At 36.0% G+C, this 24899-nt stretch overlaps 1 protein-coding gene across 2 annotated transcripts; it reads right to left on the reverse strand.

Annotated features, from left to right (window-relative positions):
- Nucleotides 1-519: 519 nt before the first annotated feature.
- Nucleotides 520-19256, reverse strand: ZRANB2 (zinc finger RANBP2-type containing 2). Of its 2 annotated transcripts, XM_059135698.1 has the most exons (11): nucleotides 18956-19254; nucleotides 16446-16498; nucleotides 16246-16354; nucleotides 15097-15179; nucleotides 9554-9630; nucleotides 9148-9282; nucleotides 7845-8014; nucleotides 6195-6281; nucleotides 4085-4243; nucleotides 2931-3004; nucleotides 520-2386 (listed from the first exon to the last, which is right to left on the reverse strand). In XM_059135698.1, the coding sequence occupies exons 1-10, from the start codon at nucleotides 19009-19011 to the stop codon at nucleotides 2971-2973; spliced, it is 963 nt and encodes a 320-aa protein (XP_058991681.1). In that variant the 5' UTR covers nucleotides 19012-19254; the 3' UTR covers nucleotides 520-2386; nucleotides 2931-2970. The 2 variants fall into 2 exon arrangements, with proteins under 2 accessions (XP_058991681.1, XP_058991680.1); XM_059135697.1 differs by lacking the exon at nucleotides 2931-3004 and having other exon boundaries at nucleotides 18956-19256.
- Between the last annotated feature and the right edge of the window lie 5643 nt (nucleotides 19257-24899).

Consider the following 24899-nt stretch of genomic DNA (forward strand, 5'->3'; position numbering starts at 1 on the left):
TTACCAACATCTACACACTAGCTGTGGATGCCAGAATACAAAAGATAAAAGGGGAAACAAAGACTTATTTTACTTTTATAACTGTGCATAGAGGTTATCTTGCATTTTAAATTTGTACTGAACTCAAACATAGGATACCACTCAAATATTGTTAAAATAAAAGAATTCTAAATGGGAACTTCAGAAAATTTAGCAGTTAAAATAGTTGTTCAGTGTCCAAAAGTCAGTTTTAAGTTAATTCAAGAAGCACACTATGGAGTACTATTTTATCACATGAAATAAACTGTGTGATGTAGTGGTAGGAAATAGTCAACGAATTTGGGTATTCTCCATGAAAAATAAAGTCACAAAAATTTTGAGTATCCAAGGTTATAGTTGATCATGAATCTGGTATGTTTTAAACGAAGCACTCCCATATAAACACAGGGTGATGTTATACAAAGGTAAAGGAATATAAAGAATTTAAAACACACAATCAAAAGTAACAGGACTATAATTAATTTAAAAATGAACATTAACTCAGAGCTTAAAAATTCTAATTTATTTCTCACAAATGCCACTTGATGCTTGACTCACAGCTTTATTTACATTTGTCTACAGCATCATTTCCTCATGAAATGAACTAGTACAGCTTAGTTAAACCAAATGAAATCATAATCATCTGAATTGTCTGTAAACTATTAGCTAAATTTATAACCTTGCATTTGCTTAGTACAGCCAAAGTTTCAAATACAGAAAGCACAAGAATAAACCAATGGTAACATGTAGACTCTAGAAGATCATCTGGGCAATTTAGAAGGTGGACTTTCAAGAAGTCTGAGGCACAAATACAAGAGAGTAAAAGTTCTTGTGCAACCTACAGTAAACGTAGCAAAGAAAATTAAGACGTAAAAAAACAAGGGGAAGTTCATTGTAAAAATATCGTCAAAATACTTCTACATAAGGTATTTTTGCTTTAACCTTTAGATCACTTGAAAAGAAAAATCACTCATTTTAAAATAAAAAACAAATAATTCCGTTTGGTCTGTCTACTAAACACCTTAAAACTTTAAAAATTTTTAATTGCAGTAGACAATAATTTAAAATTAAGGAAAAAAAACAAAAAGTGGATACTGACCCCCATGACAATAAGTCCCCAAGTGCACTGTCGATTTCCCTTAATATACTTACCTTGCATTGTCACTGAAGATACTGCTAAGAGAAACCTTTCTGTTTTTAAGCCAAAGGACAAAATGGGGTTCAAGTGACCAGATTTTAATTTTGAGAAATAAAACAAACTCTGAAAGTATTTTAAGCCATAAGTAATTTCAAGTGAATAGGAACAAGTAATTCTGCGTGTCATGCAGAAATAAGCATTCATTTGTTACTAAAAAGAAAATTTTATGCAGTGTTTGAACATCCCAAGGCAAATAAATGTTCACTTAAATTCAGAATCTCTGTTGGGTCTTTCACTCAGAGAAATATTCTTCTGAAGCTTTCTTCAATTTGTTCCTCATTAACTATGATTTAACTTTGTCTACCCTACCATATGTGATAACTGGGTTTTTAAAGGGTATCACATAAAGCTTCTTAAAATATTAAGATAAACATTTTGAAATAAACAACTTTCTCATCATTAATGCCAGTAAAGAGAGGAACTGGTTTTACACTTTTGCTCAAAATTATGTGTCAAAGAGAAATGAATAACATCCCTTCTGCAATTCAGAAGATTTTTCTTCATTAAATGTGGTGATACAAAACGTAAAACAGAGTAAGAGAGAGACAAAGATTCTAAGGCACCCTCAGCATAGGGAATTTCAAATAAAAGTTTCCAGTTGGCTGTTTTCAACGAGTTTTAACTTTTTCTGGTAAGAATCACTTTGACATAGATTAACATAAACAGGTTGACTCCTCTTCCCAAATTGTCATAAACAGATTGTTTCCAACTACTTTACCACAGTCTTGCCTCCATTTCCAAGTTCAGGCAAGCCTAGGTTATCCTGTCTTCAGTCAATAGACAGTTCATATTCGGAAATGAAAAAAAACAAGAGTTCAAATTAGGAAACAAAGTACTTTGCCATAGCTGAGATGGTTTTAAGTGAAGCAAATGGTTGTAAATAATGAATGACAAATAGAGCATATATTTTGGGGCATTATGGCTTAAAATACTATTTAACTTTTAATTTCACAAATAAACACAGCTGTATTGATCTGAAAAGCAATGAAAGGCATGCACCTCTACTAGCAGATTTAGCACTTCTGACCAAGTAAGACACCAACTTCTTAAAAAATATGCTTCATGCACTATACTTTTTTTTTTTTTAAGATGTAAATTTTAATACATTATTTCTTTTTTGAACTTGAACGGGAACCAGAATGGGATGATCCAGATGATGACCTGTGGTGCCTGTAAGACATAAAGAGAAAGCAGATAATCTAGTAAGCTAAAGTTGATTATCCAGCATTCATTCATAAGACTGTGAAAATATAAAAAATAAGACCTTAATATGCTGGCAAAATAATTAAAATGTAAGATACAAATGTATACACATAACAACTAACTAGTATTTAGATGTTGGGTGTGAGCTCAGCAATAGCATAACCATAATTTAAAATTCTCTATATTTACAAATATCTTCTCTTTTCAAGATATAGCCACCTCTCAATTATTTAAGGTAATGAAGAAAAGCCTTGCAGAAATGTGTAAAATTACAGATAATATACAACAAAAGCATATAAACTTGGTAATGGAAGTGTGACTAAATGAATCCCTGTGATACACTGTAGTGTGTAGTAAGTCTATATGTAAAACAAATAAAGCAAGGCTTCTGTGTATGAAAATATCTATTCATAAATAATTATGTTTGGAAATCTAGGTCACACAAGATGATTATACAATTAGTTATAGGGTTATATTCATGCAGCTAATATGAATAAGTCAATATATCAACCTGGGTAAAGTAGTGGTGTTCCGAGGGGTTGGCCCTGGGCTCAGGGTTGTTTAGTGTTTTCACCAATCACCTGGCTTATGGAATAGAGAACATGTTCATTAAGTTTAGATGACAACAAACTAGGGGGATTATATGTGGCTAAGATATAAATTTGCAGAGTGGTAAGAAAGCAACAGAATGAATTTCACTCAAGTACGGAGTAATTTTCTTACAAAGGAACAAATGCACAAAAACAACACTAGTTGTGTGTAACCTTAATATCTAAACTTTAAAATGTGAAGAAAAATTAATCATTCTGTACACAAAGGAATCATGAAGTAACTCTACCACTGAACCCAGCAATAATTAGATTCTTATTTCTTATTTTCAGAAGCTGAAAGGATATGGAAAATTTGCAAAGACTACAAAGGAAATCATTAAAATGCCTATATAATTAGACATTGAGAATGTAGAGAAAGTTAATGAAACTGAGTAATTAATTAGCCTGTTGCAGAAAAGGCTGACAGAGGACACCTGCCCTCTCTAAATTTTAAAAATGTCAATATAGTAAGGTGATCCAGTAAAGGTCTTTCTCTTAGGGAGAAAAATAAAAGATCTGGACTGCAAGATGAAAAATTTATTAGCTACAAGAACAATTTCCTTATATCCTTATAGATGAAGGGCATAAAACAATAATTTGCTGTGGAAATGCATTTATACATATTTATATGAGAAAAGATTTCCAATAATAATATAGTTAATTTTTTTTACTAGAGGCCCCAGAATTCTGATTTCTAATATTTAATGTAAACTCAAGAACATAAATCAATACATTTAAAAATCAACTTCTAAATTATTTCTACATACAGCCTCTGAATTACAATCTTAAAAGACAGAAATAACCGAGAGTTGGCTATAATAATCATATACGAAAATAAAAATTTAAACAATAAAATGACCAGATAGTGGAAGAGTAGTTTGATCTATGACTTTTCTAAGCAACCTGATCAAGCACACAGGATAAACAAAATAATTAATGGTTTTGAAGTTCAAAGTTGAGAAGTGTAATTTAAAATTGGAACAAGGAGAAAATGAAAATCTAATCCTTGACTAGGAAGTTTAATCTAATAAACACACTTAAGAACACCCATTCTTATTTCTACAGAAACCCAAACCTTTCGGGTGACCGTGATCTTGTTCGTCTTTTTTTGCGATCACCAGATGAAGAAGATCTAGAACGACTTCTCTTTCTGTTCCTCTCAGGAGATGATGATGAACTTGAATAAGATCTTTTTCGTGGGGAAGAAGAGCCCCTGTGGGACCTGGAGCTGGATCTTCATTGATTGAGAAACAAATCAAACATTTCATTAAAAGAAGAAATGAGGCAGATCGTTTAGTTAACAGATAGCTCCAAAAATAAACAGGACATACAACTGAAAACTTTGTAAGAAGGAATACTTACTGCATACTCAACAGAAGACTTCTGGGTTCAACCATGAAAACAATTCTATTTAAGTACAATTACTTTAACATTCTAAGCGTTCATCACTTACAATTTAAAACCAGCTTAATATATTATGGAACTAATTTTTTTTAACTTAAGACTTACATTTTAAAGTATACATAAATAACAAAACCAAAAGGTAACTGCATTGGCATGACTTTATGTCTAGAAAACATCATCCCATTTGGGAACAAACTTGTGTTATATATAACTTCCTGAGGCAAATATAATAATTCCCTGAGGAATTATGCAACCTATTGGTTGAGTTGCTATATAAGAGGCAGGGATTGAGGACAGCAATGGGAAAGAAAAGTAACTATTAAACTGTCAAATAAAGAAAAATAAAATGAATAACTTTAAAACTTTGATTTATATTAACAATCTTTATTTTTATGAAGGACTATTATTCATGAAGTATGAAGTGTTGACATTCACATGTTTCAGGCAGAAGTAAATGTGCAAATGTTTAATGCAAAATTTTTTCTTCATTTACATATTTTGGTTGAAGGAATTTAGCTCAAACTTCCCAAAAAATTCACCTTTGGGCTTAAAATAAAATCAGAAAGCCCAAAAGGAGAATTCTTTGGAAAGTTATAAGCAATGAAAAAAATGTTTGGGAAGAACATGAAGGCTGTTCTGTAAATCTGAATTCTTGTACTTCCCAAAGGGATATAGGACTTAAGGATCTTCACCTAAGAAGCACTCAAATAAAAGTACTAAAACATTGATAATACATAGTAACAAGAAACTCACTTGCTCTCCATTTTGTACTGGCTTACTACAAGCCTGCATACCATTCTTTCTTCCTTTAATGTTAAACTGCAAATGCCCGTTAATGCTACAGATTTGGCTCTACTAAGCAAGTGTTTTTTACCAAAAACTATCCTAAAACTTCAGTGTGAATTTCCACACAAGTGGAATTTTAGTCGTTTTCTATTCTTGTTAGATGCTTTAAATAAATGATCAATAAATCAACTTAAAGGGCAGCATATTTTGACCAAATTTAGAAAAAACTTCAAGAAAGTAAACACTAATGTTTCTATTTGCTTCTCCACAAATTGTTTTCCTTTACAGGTTCGACTAAATGCAACTTGAAGTTAACAGTAATGCTTGCTTAAGACCACATCCTACCTAGACTAACCAACATATATATTTTTTAACCAACCACACTTTAGTTTATGAAGTTTAAGGAGTGTTTGTTCTATATACAGTATTTATGTAAAACATTTTGTATTTGTAATTCTGTAGTATTTTATATATTACCAAAAAATGGAAATATGTATGAAACATTCCAGAAACTTTATCTGAATGTAAATGATGAAATAGTTTCTGTAAATACGGAAAGAACTGCCCTACAAAACAAAATCTGTTTGGGGGCAAGGTTAATTTTCTTCCTTTTAAGAACACAGTAAACTTTTTCTCTGCATATTTCTAATTTTATTTGAACTATTATTGCAAACATGACTTTAATGTACTAGAGATCTGATGATAAGACTTGGCTCCATCTTCCTACTTCAGCACATTTTACCTAGCACGAAAATAACAAACCTTGCGTTATGCAAAATTGCAACCTTAATTCAATCATGGGAATGTCTTGGCACATTGCTGGCAATGGAAACATCTCATGGTGAGAAAATTAAGCTGAGGCAAGTGCATTAGTTTTCTAATGCTAAAATAAAATTGACAAGTAGAAGCAAATTAAGAGGAAAAAAGCAGCAACGCCTTCTGCAGCCTTTAAATATTTTTTCTCTCTCTTTACAGAGAGATGCTACCTCATTCACCTTGATTTCGACCCACGAGATCTCGAACGTTCTCTGGAACTGGAACGAGATCTTGACTGCGAACTGGAAGAACTTCTTGAACGGGACCTGGAACAACATGGAAGGATTTTTTTTTCCAGGACCACTTAAATGAACTTTGTGAAATGAACACTGAAAGAAAAATATATATTAGAGTTCATTTTCATATAAAAAGACAGCTATTTGAGATATTTTCAAAATACAGTATTTTACAGTAACTAAACAGTTTACTGCTTCAATAGTTATGCCCAAACTTAAGTTAGTTTAAAAAAAACAACTAAATTTTGCCCAATTTACTAAATTTACTTAAATTTGCCTAAATTACAAAATTTTGTCTAAATTACTACAAAAATCACTCAAAATGTACAAATAAAAACACTAAGCATTACCTCACTTCATTAAGTACTTTCTGTTCACAAATAATTTTTAAAGCAACTGAGGACTTATACATCCAGGAATAATGAATGCTGTTTATAATTTAATTTCTCCGATAGATCTCTATCAATTTCCATGATCTCTAACAATTTCCTTGTTTCCTTTGTCTGTAGCTAATATGACATTTTTTTTAAGTATGACGCCATGTGTATGTTTGTTTAATCGCTGTTTTCTAGGGTACCTGGGTGGCTCAGTGGGATAATCGCTGTTTTCTGTCTACTCAAAGGTTAGGGAATTAAAGAGATAACACATTAACAATCCTGTCATTGCCTTAGGTAATTACTGAAAAATGACACAAGGGGAGATACGGCCTATTTAAATTTTAAAAATCACAAAGAAAATAAAATTCACTTATTAACCTAATATATACCTTTAATTTATCCCTTAAAGTAATACCTTGCAGAAAAAGATTACTATTACATTTAAATCTTAAAATTATCACACCTGTAAGCTTTCAGACTTTACAGTACTCAAACAAAAATTATCTGTTAAGTACTCAATTAGCTAATATTTTTGTCCCTAAATACCATTAAAATTCATGGTCCATGGCTTCACTGCACCATGAATACAATTCTTCAAGAGAACACTGTCTATAGAAGGTACTGCTTTTGCTCACCTAAAATTCTCACTGCTGACTATGCAATCAGGTATTATTAAAATTTTACATTACTAGCAAAATAATATTCAAGTACACCACCAACTAAATCCTTTTTCCTGGACATCTCAAAATCTCGAGCATTAAGCCAAAAGAACTAATATGTCTGAATTTCCTCCTTTACTCAAAACACTTACATCAAAGTAAATTATTAAAACACTGTCCATTAAAACCAATGATATAATTAGTGTCTAGAAAATTTCTATACTCGCCTTTGACATCATGAGTGAAATCTTCCTTTTACTTAAAAGTACCTAAATGTATACTACCTCTTTAAGTATCACTATATGTAATGATTTAAATTAATTTTTAAAAAGTCAATTTTAATAAAAGGCATGGTGCTAAAAAATGGGTTTGCACTTCTGAAAATACCAGACAATAACTTCATGCCACTAAGAAAAATTATTTTGTAAATGTTGACTTGAATGAAATCTCTAAAATAAAAAGGAAAGCTTATTCAGTCAAGAATAACAAAATTTATAAATAAAGAAGTTAGATACTGACATTTTGACTGGTGTTACCCTTGACCTGTACCCGTTTACCTGGACCTAGACCTTGAACTTGAGGGGGAGGATGAGCGTGATGAAGAACGTGAATGTGAAGATCGAGACTTTGAGCGACTTCGTCTATTAGATTTCTTTTTATTACTATCTTCTTCTTCACTGGCATCAAGATTATATTTTGAGAGATCAGCATCATCTTCATCCTCATCCTAACAAGAATTGAGTCAATTATTTACACATTTGTGTATGAATGCTATCTACTAGGAATAATGAACAGTTCTCTGCACTCAACATCTCCATATAGATATATGGTATCATCAACAGATATATGGTTCCATCGACATTTCAGCAAATTCTCAATCCTAAAATCTGCCCATTATATTCCTCGTCTCAGATAAACAGATGACTATCTCAGACATTTCAGTGAAGTAAACCTAAAAGTCATACTCATTTCTTCTTTTTCTGTCACAATTACCAAGTAAGCTGTCAAGAATTTTCAGTTTTACCCCTTAAAAGTCCTTGAATCCCTCTTCTTTAGTCTAAGTTCACAACTTTGCTCTTTTCTTTAGTATATTACAATATAACCTCTCACGTAGTCTCCCTAACTCTAGAAATCCATTCTGCCTCCCCAGTATGTTATTATATTGACAGTCACAAATCTGAAACAGATCAGATTTGCTTGATCTCCTTTCTTAGGAAACAAGCTTTAAAAAACTTGTTCCACAATGATTTGTTAAGTAGCATTTGAGGGCTTCTTAGGATCAGACTTCAAATGTACCCTTAATCTGGATATATACATCAGGCCATAAAACTTTAGACTCTGAACTCACAGAATGGATACCACCTGACCTGATAGTGTTTGACCCTCTCACCACATTCTCCTCTCTGCTTTAACCACATTAGTTTATTATGATTTTTTGATGTTGCTTGTTTCTTTCCTTTATTTAAATGACTTCAATTTGCTGTTCTCTGCTTGTGGCCAGCATTCTATCATTCAAGGTCTCAGCTCAAATTCACCTCCTCAAAAATCTTTCCATCCACTGAAACCAAAGTAGCTCTTCTCATGTTCTGTTATTATATTTATCTTTACAATACCACTGCTATCTAAATTATCTCATTCATTTATATCTTTCCGCTCTAGAATTGAAAAAGTAGGATGGTTCTGTCTCATTACTGTAACTCCAGAGAATAGTGCTTGGCAGAGTGAAGTTCAAAATCTTTTTGAGAACAAATGAATACATAAAAACATATCTTCACTATTGGGCAAAAACCACTGAAAAGATTCATGTTATATCATAGCTCAAATAAGACTAAGGGGAAATAAGACAAGGAAATCATTTACCTCATCTAATTTGTATTTAGAAAGATCTTCATCCTCATCCTCTTCTTCTCCCTCAGATTCTTTATCTTCAACTTCCTTTAAAATAGATGCAGGACCAACTGCCTTCCCTCTGTATTTTTTCTTTTTACGTCCGAACTAGAGAAAAAGTTTCATATTTCTGTTAGCCGAAATGTTTTAAAATTACTACTTTTTCTAAGAAATTACTTTTACATATTTAAGTAAATAAGTATTTTCAAGTTAACTTCAACAATTATGTATTTAAGTTAGGACTTCTTAAAAATGATAAGCTGTCTTAAACGGTACAGAGTATACTTACAAAAATATACATTTATTATTCCTTTACATTTTAGGTATTTTTTAATGTGTTCTAATTTGTGTTCAATCTGCACACTAACATATGGCTTACCTCATCATATTCACCATCAGATTCTTCTCTTTCTATATATTCAACATTTTCTCTTTCATTAAAACCACCGCCATAGCCTAAAAATGGAGGGGGCATAAATTGTTACCCTATGACAATTCATTAAAATAATAAAAACATGTCAAAATTGGGGCGCTTGGGTGGCTCAGTGGATTAAAGCCTCTGCCTCTGGCTCAGGCCATGATCCCAGGGTCCTGGGATCGAGCCCCATATTGGAGACTCTGCTCGGCAGGGAGCCTGCTTCATCATCTCTGCCTACTTATGATCTCTGTCAAATGAATAAAAAAACAAAAACAACAACAAAAATGTCAAAACTGCCCCCAAGCAATGGAGAAAAGAGAAAAATCTCATCAGTTACATTTGTCTAGCTAATAAATTACTACCTAAAAAAAGCGTATTAAAAAACATCACTACAGAGAAGAGTGTTAAACTTAAGATACATCAGCTAAAAAAAGCCTGTTGCTACATTCCTAGCTCTTCTCAATTTCAAAATGTCCTGTATGACTTAGACAATGCATAGGATACCCAGGTGGAAAACACCTCCTTCAAATCTATGCCATAACCCACGTTTTAAAATAACTTCCCTCTGTACTTTATCATAATTCTTCTAAGACAAGTAGACTCAGTAAGAACTAAGAATCAAATTTCACTGAGTACAGTTGCAAATAGACTGGTATCTTTGGATATGGTGAACTTTTGCTGGAATAAAATGTAGCTAGGGTTTGGAATATTCCTCATTATATAAACAAACATGATGACATAATACACAACACCAAGTTGGTTTTAATACAAATATTTTTAATACATTGTTCAAAGTCACTTAGGTTCAATGAAGTAGGCAATAAAAAATGAAAATATTCGGGGTGCCTGGGTAGCTCAGTGGGTTAAGCCTCTGCCTCCGGCTAAGGTCATGATCCCAGGGTCCTGGGATCAAGCCTCGAATCGGGCTCTCTGCTCAGGAGGAAGCCTGCTTCCTCCCTCTCTCTCTGCCTGCTTCTCTGCCTACTTGTGATCTCTGTCAAATAAATAAATAAAAGCCTTAAAAATAAATAAATAAATAAATAAATAAATAAATAAAATGAAAACATTTTATTAAAAAGTAATCAAGATCAGCGAACCACTATTCTTTGAGGTCACAACTAACTATAATTAGATCAACAGCTTTTTGACACAGACTTAAGAGAAACTGGAGCTAGTTTTAGAAAGAGTGAGATTTTGAATAAATCTGCCATTAAAAACATAACAGACCTATGTCAGCAAGAACAACATTATCTAAGTACTACTGTACATGCCGCAGAGCAGTACCAGCACACAAAGGCAGCCAAGTCCAAGATTTAAGGATTTCATGAATGCGCAAAACCTAAATAAATTTATGAACAAAAAAGTATTTTTAAAGACCTTAGGCTATGTGGCTTTAATATTGACAATCATGGGCATTTAAAAAATGATCATTTACCCTATCATCATTTTATAAGAGACACAAATAGTAGAAGGGATATAATTGTCCCAACAACAGAATGTAATAAATTTAACTTAAAAAAAAAAAAAAATCACATTAGGGGTGCCTGGGTGGCTCAGTTGGTTAGGCAACTGCCTTCGGCTCGGGTCATGATCCCAGGGTCCTGGGATCGAACCCCATGTCGGGCTCCTTGCTTGGCGGGGTGCCTGCTTCTCCCTCTCACTCTGCCTGCTGCTCTGCCTGCTTGTATTCTCTCTCACTCTCTGTCAAATAAATAAATAAAATTTTAAAAAAATCACATTAAATTAATCTTATCTTCATTAGAGTCTGTATCAGTGAACACTGCAATGTGTAGGTGCTTATCCCTCAAATACTTGCATGTGATCTCTTTCCTCCTCCTACCTTATTTCAGAGACAATAGGGACTTCAACTGTATTATACAAGAATTTCCTTTTGCTTCTGTACGTGATGTACAAATGAAGAGTGTATTAAATAACAGTAATAACTTTTCCTTACTAAAATCTTGGCTCTAGCTTTTCAGAAATATAAAAAGAGAAAAACAAGTACAAACAAGTATACCCTGAACCTCAAGAAAAGAGCTCATACTCAATGCTAATTTTAGATTACAAATACTGTGGAAAGTTGTAATTCACTATAGTTTACCTCTAGATATATTTAATATTTTATCAGTATGTCCTGAGATTAAGGTATGCGTAGTATAATAACAAACTTTTAAAAGATGACTAATAATAAAGATATAAGCTTCAAAGTACTTAAAAGTAGGAAAAACCCCAAATTTCACAGCATCTAGATGGAAAGTAAGTCATTTTAAGAGATGATTAGTAATAAAGAACTAAACTCTAAAAACTTAAAAGGAGAAAAAACTAAAAAACAAACCCCCAAAAATCCACAGGATGTAGATGGGAATTAATTTACATATGAAAATTAAAAAAAAGGCAAGTGAACAAATATAATGCAATATAGCATGATTATTTTCAGGTCAGCAGTACAAAAAAATGCCTGATAAACCAGACTATTACTATGTGGAAACATGTAAAAATATTAAAACAATTGTATTTAAAACCAATAGTTGGGCTTTTAGACAGTTCTTTGTTCATATTTAAGTAATTTATAGCTGAAAAATGATACAGCAAATAAATTACTGCACGATTTAGAAAGTGAACTATAATTCACAAGTAATTCTGCATAGGTATGTAAGTAAAATTACTTTTTTTAAAAGAAGATTTTATTTATTTGAGAATGAGAGAGAGAGAGAGAGAACACGAGCAGGGAGAGGACACAGGAAGAAGCAGACAAAGAGGCAGACAGAGCAGAGAGCCTGAGGTGGGGCTGGATCCCAGGATCCCAGATCATGACCTGAGTCTACCGCAGCTGCCTAAATCCAAGAGCCCTGTAAAATTAATTTAAAGTGAGTATCATAGCAAATATAAAGCTATTTTCATGTTCTCATATAGGCCATAGAAAAAATTCAATTTTTGACAAGAACATTACTAATGTATAAACTATTCAAAATAGAAGAATGGCTAAGCAAATTATTTGTATAATTATTTGAAGGGATAACAGAGAAGTCAGCAATCTTTCAGTAGTACATCAACTTTTCTTTTATGCAAACTATCCAATGCTTAGGAAATGTTTCCCAGAACCTTGGACTTCCTTATTAAAAATAGTAAAGAAACACTGGAGAGCAATGGTATAGGTTTTTTTTCACACCTACAATTGTAACCAGCAAAGACTACTAGTTATAGCCACAGAAGTGGGAAAGAGTCAAGACACCAGAATCACAGAAAAAAATACTAGGTAAAGGAAAAGTGAAGACATCAAACTTTGAGGACTTCAGTTGCTCTTGCAATAGTGAAACTTAAAACACTCATAAAATAGGTCAGAGAATACGAATAGACAAAAGGCTTTTCAGGAATAAAATTTAAAAAACTGTTAAAGATTTTGGACTTTATCCTATAAACAAAACAGTTTTAAACCAATGAAATTTTTACTCTAAAATAAAAAACAAATCAAAAGAAAAAACAATAAAAAAACAAAACAAAACATCACATCTCTGGGACACGTGGGTGGCTCAGTTGGTTAAGCAGCTGCCTTCAGCTCAGGTCATGATCCCAGCGTCCTGGGATCGAGTCCCACATCGGGCTCCTTGCTTGGCAGGGAGCCTGCTTCTCCCTCTGCCTCTGCCTGCCTCTCTTGTCTGCCTGTGCTTACTCTCGCTCCTCTCTCTCTGACAAATAAATAAATAAAATCTTTAAAAAAACAACAACAACAACAACAAAATCACATCTCTGGCTGCCAACAGAGAAGTGGGGGCAGAATATATACAGACACCAGCTAAGGAGCTATTTCTCCAAGACAAGATATAGTGGTATTCCTATCTAGAGGAGTGGTGGAAAAGAATTTTGCGGGAGGAAGAGGGTGCAGAACAGAGGAGAAATGAAGGAGTTACTAAGCACATCTAGATTTCTGGCTTACGCAACAAGCATATGGTGGGTAGTACTAATCATGAGAAAGAGATCAGTAGAAGAGGGCCAGGTCCTGGGGGAAAATCATGAGTTCAGTTTGGATATAATAAGGTTGAAATTTAGATGGTAATGTTCAATAGGCAGTTTAATATATGGGTCAAAGAAGGCTCAGCTGAAGACATATATCCGAGTATTATGTGTGCCAAAGATTACTTAAACTAAGGGCTCAGGAAAAAATGCCCAGAAAATAAAGAGCAAAGAAAGAAAACTTAAGAGACTGGATCTTGAAGAAACTCAACAAATATTCTGTGGCCAGGGAGATGATGATGAATCTAAAAAGGACACAAACTCCCAGAGGTATGGGAAGAAAAAAGATCAAAAAAGATAGAACATATACTTTAAAGGTGAAGGAAGGAAAAAAAAGGAAGACTCTTTATGAGAAGGCTCCAATCTATCCAATCAATTTAAAGGCCAAGAATGAGAAAAGTGGGGTAACACTTGAGGACTGAAAAAGAAAAAAATATCTAGGACACTGGACTATAATCTCACATGAGAGATTATTATTAAAAAAAAAAAAAAGAATTAAAAAAAACAAAAAAGGGGAGAATAAAACAAGAATTTCTGTTGCAGCCTCGAAGGCTTGGTCCAGGTGATTCTGGAAGGGCTAATGGGTCTCATACCCTCAGAAACCACACAGTTTAAGTGGTGTGACGTTCTCAAGGAAAAGAAACAGGGAAGTAGTTTAGTAAGTCTAAGTCTGACAATGATAACTGTATACAGAAGCCTTTGATTCTGTGATGTCTGAGTCACTACATGATAAAGTCAGATTTGATAATATGGTTGGGTTAACTGCTGATAACTGAAAAACTATATTCAATTAGGTAAATATTTTCATCTTACCACAGAGAACACACAAAGCCAAAGGTAACCTATTACTTAGGCCAATGGTTACCAAACACCACCCAAATCACCTACAGATTTTTGGGACACACACCCAAAGAGCTTTCATGGTTCTGTTTTGAAATCTGTTTTTTAAAAAGTTTCTCAAATGACACCAAGGCACAGCTAAATTTGAGAATTACTGCCTAACCTTTAGACAATTATCTTAAAAGAATAGCCTCTCTGCCCTTTTTTTTTTTTTTAAAGATTATTTATCTATTTATTTCTTTGACAGAGAGATAAGAGAGCACAAGGAGGCAGAGCGGCAGGGAGAGGGAGAAGCACGCTCTCCACTGAGCAGGGAGCCTGATGTGGGACTTCATCCCAGGACCCAAGGACCATGATCTGAGCCAAAGGCAGCTGCCCAATTGACTGAGCCACCCAGGCATCCACTCTTTGCCCTTTCTAATGTCACTATTTGTCAGTATAGGACTATCTAATACTGTATTTTATGAACTGTGTTATTATTACACAAAATATGATCTTTTCTGGGTATGAGAGAAAAATACCAAGATAAAAACCTAAGGGCAAAACAGACAGAATCTTCAACTACTGTGCTCTTGTTAAGAGAAGATGATAGAACTGTCAATTAATTTTTAGTTTTTCTAAAATCATTTAGTTAGAATGTGATTGTATTTTACCTGTCCTTTCTTCTAATTTAGCATACTTTGGAGTATTACACATGTTACACTCTGATCTTCTGGCCCAATTCACATTACTGCATCTTTAGAAGAGAAAAATACCAAATTAATAGGCTATAATACAACCTAAGAAAAAAAAGTAAATTTTTTGACATTCTAAAATTTTAAAATAAAAACTAGGATGAAATCACTACCATAAAGAAACATTTATTAAGAATATTGCAAACAAAGAAAATGTACCAGTAGTGGAAATTTTCTGAAAAGAAAATACAGATTTCAACAGAACACTGAACTATTTAAGCAGAGAAGCAAAAGCTATATAGTTTGAGAAGTGCCTGTCATTTTTTTTTTCCAAAAATATGAGGCAAATTATACCTACAAAGATTTTGATGCCTTCAGGGGAAAATTCATTTTAAAGGTTTCACTAATTTTTCAGTCTCCAAATTCACCTCAAAGAACAGTAAGGTTATACCCTCCAAATAAAGTTAAATTTTTTTTGAGGAGTAACTGCAAACACTGAATTTCACAGCATATAAAATCCAGTGATTTAATCTGTTGGAGAATTCTCCAATACAAATTTACTATCGGATCAGGAATTTATGTAAAACCCTCTTCTGATTCAGTCCTTTTTCATATATGCAATTCATCTGCACAACAGAAAAGATGAAAGTTGGAAAAAATCTATACAGAACCTGAAAATCGAAAGTATTAAGGAAAACTACCTGATCAAAGATAATTATGGCAAACAACTTATGATTCTAAATCTACCTTGTAAACAGGCAAAATGAATTTTGTAGTGTATTTCGTATTAATGATAGAGACTAAAAATTTTTGAGGTTTTTCAATGAGAGAAGTAGGTTTTGGTAGTTTTAAATAGCCCCTCTTTTTTGGGAATGCAAGCTTACCTTAAGCATTCATTTACTAGTATACATAATTCATCACAGTAAAAACCAATACTGCCCTTTAAAAAAAAATAGAATTTAAGAATTCTTTATACTACTCTGTCAGATATGGACTAAACAATCAACGTATCTTTGATTTAAAGGTTTACTTGGTTTGTCAATGTGACTAGTAAGAATTGGAAATACTAATAAGTAAAGGTTAGACATGTTATTATGGAAGAAAAAGCGGATAATTTAAAACACATACGTTTTGCACTGCCAGTCATTAGCACTAAAAAGGCCTCGGCTCTTTTCTGCGAGTGTCTTCCCTATTTCAGTACCCCCAGCTTTCATCATCTTAGCCTCAGTTGTTTTTTCTGAAAATAGGAAAATAATGCTTTACGAATCTGGGGAAATTAAAAAAATGGTCCATATACAGTTGTAATAGAAGCTTCCTTAAATGCTTACCTCGACCACATCTATTACAGCTGGTTCTTCTGGCAAAGTTTACATTTCCACATCTGAAAATAAAAAAAAAATATATAGATATAATATTTAAATCTACAGAATTTTTAAAATTCTATATGCACAACTATTAATGTGTCCTTATTATATACCCACATCCAGAACTTCTAATGCCATCTCAGTCAAATCACAAAACAAACAAACAAAAAAAACCCAATTCCCCCCTCCCCAAATCCTTGCAATGAGGTGGAAAAAAACGTATGATTTAAAATCATAAGTCCAGGATAAAATATTCCAATCTTTCGCTAACTGGTTATGTGATCCTGGTTAGTCATTTGATCTCGGTGTTTCAGTGTTCTATTGGCATCTACCATTGATTATAACAAAATCCCCCCGGCAAAACTGAACTGAGATAGGACTCCACTTCAACAATTACTGAAAGGCACCGAGAACTAAAACAACTCAAAATAAATCCTAGTACAGAAAGAAGAAGATAGGTACAAAAATACATTAAGTATAAAGATAAATCAGAGACGGCTTCATGGGTCTCGACAAAATCTTTTTACAAATGAGATGGATTGTAAGGAACTTACAATCTAACTAAAAGTGTAGGTAAGTTCAATAATCACAAGGAAATGGAGTTTTCTAGGGTTATTTACCAAACCTCTGAAACCTAGTTGAAAAAAACCACCACAACCAATAAACTCAACATGGTGCGACACAATATCACTTTGTTTATATCCAGCAAACATAATTAAAAACAAGAAAATTACCAGGTTCTCTAGCAATGCTCTTAAAAGTGCATCTGTATATTGGTAAAAGCCTGTTAAATGCTCTGAATAACATGCAAATCTTAAATTTTAAAAAGCTGATTTCTTTTAGGTGTTATACTATAATGAAATAAATGTATGAATTATGGAATGGGCACTAAACTGTGCATTCCATATAATTTTTAGACATTTTCCCCCATAAATCAATGCCTTATGACCCAAGTAAGCACTGAAAATATATCCTGAATATACACACTGTAGAAATAATACTTTATTCACATAACAGTAACAGAGCTAAAGATACTCTCTTCGACCTACTTCAAGTATTTGCATATGCTATCATAATGACACCATCAAAGGCACATCATTCTACAAGTAACCCACAACACAAAAATCACAAGTTTTTAATCTTCTGAATGTTTTCAACAGTCTGTATCACTTAGGCCAATGCTATTTGTAGCATATGAATTTGTTCTATTCAATACTGTTAGGCTGACCTAATCCTTCAGGTAATCCCAATCTTCATGCAAATGGGCCATCCATTTATTATTAAATAAACACAACAATATTTCCTTTAACTACTTAAGGTGTGCATAGAAGTCAAATGTTGGGGAAATAAGGATTTAACGTCCTTTAGGGGCAGTAATTGATTTAACTTTTCTAAAACTACTACCAATAGCTAACAAGAGTACTCACATTTTGTGGATTTTGTTGTTCTACACATTATCTATACTATCGTGTATTCATTAAAGTGGAGCTATTCTACACCAGTTTTTTAAAGTTAAATAACCTATTTACATGGTCTGTAAGCAATAGAACTGGAATTAAGCCCATGTCTGTTTCAAAGTTTCTCCGCTTTATTACCGCTAACTCTATGATGTTGGAAGCCAACTTAGTAAGAGATCACAGATTTTTATTTGAACGTGAGTTGTGCTTGCCATTTTTTGGGCAATTACTTTCCATGTGTTTCCAAATAGGTGCGTTTATTTGAGCACCCTTCCAAAGAATGTGGCCATTTAATAGAGCACACTGGCTTCAGCAACAATGTCAAATAGCTCAGCTACTGAAACACGTGCTTCTCTGATGCAGGAATCTCCAGGGCTGAGCAGGCAAAAACACAGGCCTCTCGTCTTTAAAAGGTGATTGGTTCAACTGTTGTGAGGAAATTATCAATGAGGAGAAAAAAAAATCAGAATTTCTTAAATAAAAGAAAGGTAGTGTTTGGGTAAGGGGGGGAATCACAAACAGTAGGGAACAAAACTGAAATTAAAAAATTCAAAACAAAACAACCAAAAATCCACGGCAAATTATGAGAAGCAAAAAAACCCCAAAACACCGAGTTCGAGAAGGCAGCTTCCCGCGAATAAAAGTTCCGCAGAAAAAAGTCACGTGGGGCATATCCAATCGCAAGCTGGCCTCCTCTGAAGATTTCCTTATCGCCGAAACCTGGCCGAGGCGGGGGTGGGATGTGGAGGCAAAAAGGTAGGCCATCTCGCTTTCGAAAAAGAGGGGCGGCCTAGGAGAGAAAATGTCGAGGAAACCTGGAGACCTCCTCAACACAAAGGCCCCCGAAAGAGCTCAGAGAGAAGAGACTGGAGCCTCCTTCCCGCCTGGGAGCTGGCGGTTCGCCGCCTCAACCCGGCTTGAGGTACCAGAGACTGTGAGAACGGAAAACGCCGAGAGAACCTTGAAAAATTTCCACCGATAAACCCTGCCCCAACTTGGGACCCTTCATGAACTCACTTTTTGTCAGGGCAAATCCAGTCACCGTCACTGACTCGGAAATTCTTGGTCGACATCTTGGACGCCGCCACCACAGCCACCCGCAGCTACGTCTTCGCAGGAGGAAGCGGGCTGGGGACTTTCGGCACTCCGGGGCTGTCCCCAACGACGCCTGACTCCGACGCACCACTGCACCAGGGCTTGATAATGAGGACCCCCGGCGGGGATTGAGTGTGAACGTTATAGTCCAGAGTAAGATGCCTGTGCGATTGTTTTCTGGCCGAAGGAGTTACAGTGCAGATGAATTCTCTAGAGCTAAAGTAACAGGCGCCGCAGGGTCAGCCCAGGCGGGAGGCCTTCGTGGCACTGGAAGCCTCGGAGAGCCCCCTACAGGCGGGAGGACCCAAAAGAAAAATACTTCCGCTCATATGGGCGGAGCTAGGGAGCCCAGGCGGAAGTGACTGTACTCAGGTTTGAGTTTGGGAGCGCGAATTGCTTAGTAGGTTTAGCGGTTGAGGTATGATGGGCTAGTCAAATATTTGTAGAAGTTATTTTAATAAAGGATTGAGAACTCTGTTCTTTAATCATGCACTCAGCACACGGATATCACTTAGAAACTTGCTGGGTTTTGACGCGTACGTCGATGTAACATAAGCAATGTACACGTGGGAACCGACCAATAATTTTAGAACTAGGATAGTGCCAGTATTGTTAATATTATCAGTGTGTCTTTTACCCCTTGCTTCTCTCCAGAGTTAACATGCTCCTCTTTTGGGTTTATTCTTTTGCTTTTGAAAAATTTATGTTTCTAAACTGTTGAGCTTTACGAGGATATCAAGTTGGTTGTTATGTTTTTGTTTTGTTTTGTTTTCACTCAACAGTGTACTTCCAAATTTGTTGGATTTTAGGTTGTTGCGTATATTTGCATGTGATTGTAGTTCCTTAATTTTACTGCTGTATACTGATAATATTTCTTTGGGTGGCGGTTTATCCCTTCTATTTAACAGGTTTGTCATTATAAACAGCGGTGGTATAAATATTCTAATGCACAGATTTCTGTACCAAAATATAAGAATTTTTCTAGAGTATGACGTATACCTACAGAGAACATTTTCAACTACTTCCTAATTATAATAAGTGCTTTAAAGTCTGATGATTTTAACCTCTTAGTCATTTAGGGGTTGGCAGCTGCTGGGCTTTTTTTCCCCCTTGAGAATTGGTTATATTTTCCCACTTCTTTATATATTGATTAATTTTCTTTGTTGAGTAATTGTAGTTTTTATCTTGGACACTTTGAATGGATCCTGTTAAAAGCCTTTGGGGAATATTGGTTACTTTGTTTTGTTTTGGGAGGCAATCAATCCAGTTTGATACAGTTCCGCAAGCTCAGTCTCACTTTCTGTGTGTGCTGGTCCTTAACAGTTCAGTTTTCAAAGGCTTTGTTCTCCTTTGAGTCTGCCCTATACATACAACACGGAGAATTATGTTGGAACTTGGGCAATACATTAGTTCCCCTTATTTGCAGTTTTGTTTTTCCTGGGTTCAGTTACCTGTGATCAACTATGAAAAGCAGATGATTCTGACTTACCTCAGAAGGTCAGGGGTAGCTTAACACTGTGTTACAAATGCCTATGTCATTCACTTCACTTAATCTCCTCTTATAGGCATTTTATCATCTCACATAAAAAGAAAAGGGTGAGGTATGCCTACATGGCTCAGTCATTTGTGTCTTGATTTTGGCTCAGGTCGTGATCTCTGGACGGTGAAATGGAGTCCCGTATCAGGCTCGGGGCTCAGCACAGAGTCTGCTTGAGATTCTCTTTCTCCCTCTTCTTCTGCCCCTCTCTCCCACTTGCACATGCTCAATAAATACATAAATAAATAAAATATTTTTTAAAAAAGTATAAGTACAGTACAAAAATATATTTCAAGAAAGACTACATTAACATAACTTTTATTACAGTAAATTATTGTAATTGTTCTATTTCATTTTTAGTTATTATTGCCTAATTTATAAATTAAGCTATAAATTAACATAGGAATGAACATATAGAAAAGATGTATATATAGGGTTTTATATACATAGTTTCAGGCCTCTGCTGGGGGTCTTGGAACATATATCCTATGGATAAGGGGAGACCAATGTAGTTTAAATTGTAGTTCAGTTCACATACCTTTTGCTATACAGCTTTGTGTCTTTCCTGCAGATGCTTAGTTCAGGTGTGAGAACAGAATTTATATGAGTTTATGCATAGAATTAGGGGGTCCCCTTCGACAGCTCTTTTTGATATTCATTTTATGCTCTCTGTTTTGTAGGGACCCCTCTTTGTGTTCCTCTTGTCAGAAATAAGAAGGTTTTCTTGGACTTCTAGCTGTCTTCCATAGCAGCAATAGCTGACTGGGGCCCACACTGGGCCAAAGAAGTAAGACCAAAAAACGTGGATTCCTTCTGTGCCCTTCATACCACAGAGACCTTCTTTCTGAGTTCCCTTGTTCAGAAAGACAGGGTTTTTCTTGGTCCAAGTCTAAGGCCCAACTCTCAAGTAAAAGCCCAGATGGAGAAAAGGAGGCGGGGGGGAAGCCAGGTGTTCTGCCCCCCACCCCAAACTTTGGCTCACAGAAACCCTTTTTCTCCATTTATCCTGCTAGAAATACAATATTTCTCAAAAGAAAAAAATACAATATTTCTCTTCATTTTTGCTGCCTGTGTGACCGTTAGTTTTATTAGAGACCAGGCCTGAAGTCAGCTGTGGGAGAAAATAGCAAAAACAAATAGGGCATTTCTCCAGCTTTGATTCTCCCCAGTCTGCCCATCTTTGTTTACTTTTCAGAGTCCTCAGGTAGTTGCTTTTTTTTTTTTTTTTTTTTTTTTGATCTGAGCTTTTAGCTGTAGTCAGTAGGAAAGAATAGTGATCCTACTTCATCTTGGCTCTGGCAGTGCAAATCAAGGAAATGCAAATTACTACTATATACTCATCAGAATGATTAAAATGAAAAATTCAGGGTTGCCTAGGTGGCTTAGTAGGTTAAGGGTCTACCTTCGGGCTCAGGTAATGCGGGGCTCCTTGCTCAGCAGGGAGTCTGTCTCTCCCTCTGCCTGCACTCCCCCTGCTTGTGCGCCCCCCCCCGACAAATAAATACATAAAAAATCTTTTTAAAAATTTATTTAAAAAAATAAAATGAAAAACTTGGACAATTCTGAGTGTTGGAGAGGGTGTGGAACAACACATTCTTATACATTCTTATACACAGTGGTCGTATCAATTGATGTGTCTCCTTTGGAGAACATTTGTCCAGAACTTCTAAACATATGTATACCTATGGTCCTGAAACTCCACTCCTAAGTATATTCCCAACAGAAATGCACATAATGTTCACCAGAGATGTATATACTAATGTTCATTATTACACATTCTTAATAACCCCAAACTAGAAATTCCCAGAGAGCCTATATTCACCCATTGGGATATCATATATAACAATGAAAATAAATTACAACCACATTAAACAGTGTGGCTGCCACTGAAAAGTATAATATTGATTGAAAAACCATATACAAATGAGTACATTTACATGAAGTTCAAAAGCAGACAAAACTAATCTAAGATAATGGTTGCCTTAGGACATGGGAAGGAAATAACAACTGGAAGGGTACATCAGGGGCTTTGTAGGATCCTGGTAATAATTGTCATGATCTGGGCTCTAGTCTTACAGTTATCTTCTCTTTATAAATACCCATTGAGCTGCACACTTAGGACTTGGGGATTTTTTAAAAGAAAAAGTTTAAAAAATACTTATATTTACCTATTTCACTTATCCCATCATTCAGTAGATGCTTTTTAAATATTATACCAACTTGAGGGACAAAGGGTGTGTTCACAGACCCACTTTTGACATGTTATTGAGGCTGATAGAGACCCCAGGGCCTTAGCCCCTTCCTGTCCGCTGCTCCCTATTGCTCCTGATGAGACAGAAAAAGACGAAATGGCCATCCTGCTTGGTTAAGAAAAAAAGTTCCCTGGGATGACTTAGCACTCTCCTGAGACGCTTCCTTATAGATTATACTTCCACATAAAGGGGGCCAATCAGCCCTGAGAGACTGTGAAAAAGTCCTCTTACCATCCCCCATCACCTGTAACCATAAAAACTTACCCCTAACCCTGCTGGGTGCTCAATTTTGGGGGAATGATCCCACTAGCCTGCCAACGATAATAAAACTGAGTTCTCTCAGATTTCCATGTGCTGCTTTAGTTTCCTTGGTCGCTTCAGATTTTCCCCAACATTTGGTTCCGTGACTGGGAAACCCAACTCCGCTGGCCCATTGTGTCACTGGTGTGGAATAGGAGCTGAGCCGTGAAGGACAATGGAGTACATACCCTAGGGTTTAGGCATGTCCTGCTGATTTTGGCAGACCCAAGATGGGTTCTTCCGGATAGTCGTGACTCACCTCCGCCTGCTGGACCAACAATACGAGACTGAGGACAACTGGCTGGATCCACCCATCAGGACGGTAAGCCCCGGGGCCACTGGCCAAGTCAGACCTGTCCATTGGGGATGGGAGGGGAGCCTGATCACCTCTCATTAGTCAGGAATACCCAGAGGGGGTTGTCCAACCTGCTTGAATGTGAAGAATGCCTGACTATGTGAATCTGTCTGTACGGCTCCACTGCTTAGGCTATGGAGTCTGAGTGGGCTGCACCCTGAGTCTTGCAGAGCATCATATGGCATAACAGTCATCTACTCCACAAAGTAGCCTGGTCCAAGGCTTATACAGATAGACCTTAGCTAAGACCTTCCTAAGTTCCCTTGAGGGATTTGAGCAGGACAGCATCTGAAAAAATCCCCTCCCTTTGTCTGCAATATCATTCACGATGGGAGGGAAACCCAGTAAACCCCCTGTCTTAGACTGCATGCTTAAAAACTTTAAAAAGGGCGTCAGTGGTCACTACAGGGTTCATATGACCCTGAGATAACTCAGGACCCTCTGCAAGCTAAGAATGGCCTAGTTTCAACATTGGATGACCCTCAGAAGGAACCTTAGATTTGCTTACTATCCGACGTGTTTATCACGTAATCACCAGAAACCCAGGGCATGCAGATCAGTTTCCATATATTGACTCCTGGTTAGAAATAGCTAGAACTCCTCCCCCATGGGCACAATTTTGTGTAAATAGTAAGGGACAGTGCAGGATCCTCATCGCTTAACCAACCAGAAGTACTTGGAATAAAGCCATACATCAGGGCACCAGGAGGAAGAGCTCCCACCACCAAATGATCTTCCGCCCTCCCACAACTGCTCCTGAAGTCAGACCTGGTACCCCAACACCCTTGGTCTCCCCATCACCACCGGTTCCATAGGGATGGAACCGGTTGGAACCTGCGTCCCCCCCATTCCAGCGCCAACTACACCTTTGATTCTGCCAATGGCTCCAGTCTCCCTGCCACCTCCGGTTCCCCAACCATCAGTGGTCTCACTACCAGCCTCCTTACTACCCCCAACTACTCAGGATGGGGACTCCTCCCCAGAACCCGAACCCCAAAACATCACGCGCCGCCTCTGAACACGGGAGATCCTGGCTTACCAAATGCCCCTCCGTGAGACTTGAGGTCCTCATATGATTGGTGCAGATGGCACCCCCCAACCAGGTTGGCCTATCATTTATTATCAGCCTTTCACCACTACCGACCTCCTAAAGAAACATCATACTCCCACATGTTCAGAGAAACCACAGACAATGATTGACCTCATGGACTCCATCTTCCAAACCCACTGACCAACATGGGAAGATTGTTAACAGCTCCTTCACACCTCGTTCAACACCGAGGAGAGAAAAAGAATCTTTCAGGAGGCGCATAAGTGGCTCGAAGAGGTGGCTCCAGCAGGCATTATGAATACCAAGGGATGGGCTCAGGAGTCTGCACTGGACAATCAGCCTGACTAGGACTTCAACATAGAAGAAAGCTG

The sequence above is a fragment of the Mustela lutreola genome, chromosome 10, assembly GCF_030435805.1.
Source record: "Mustela lutreola isolate mMusLut2 chromosome 10, mMusLut2.pri, whole genome shotgun sequence".
NCBI classification, from domain to species: domain Eukaryota; kingdom Metazoa; phylum Chordata; class Mammalia; order Carnivora; family Mustelidae; genus Mustela; species Mustela lutreola.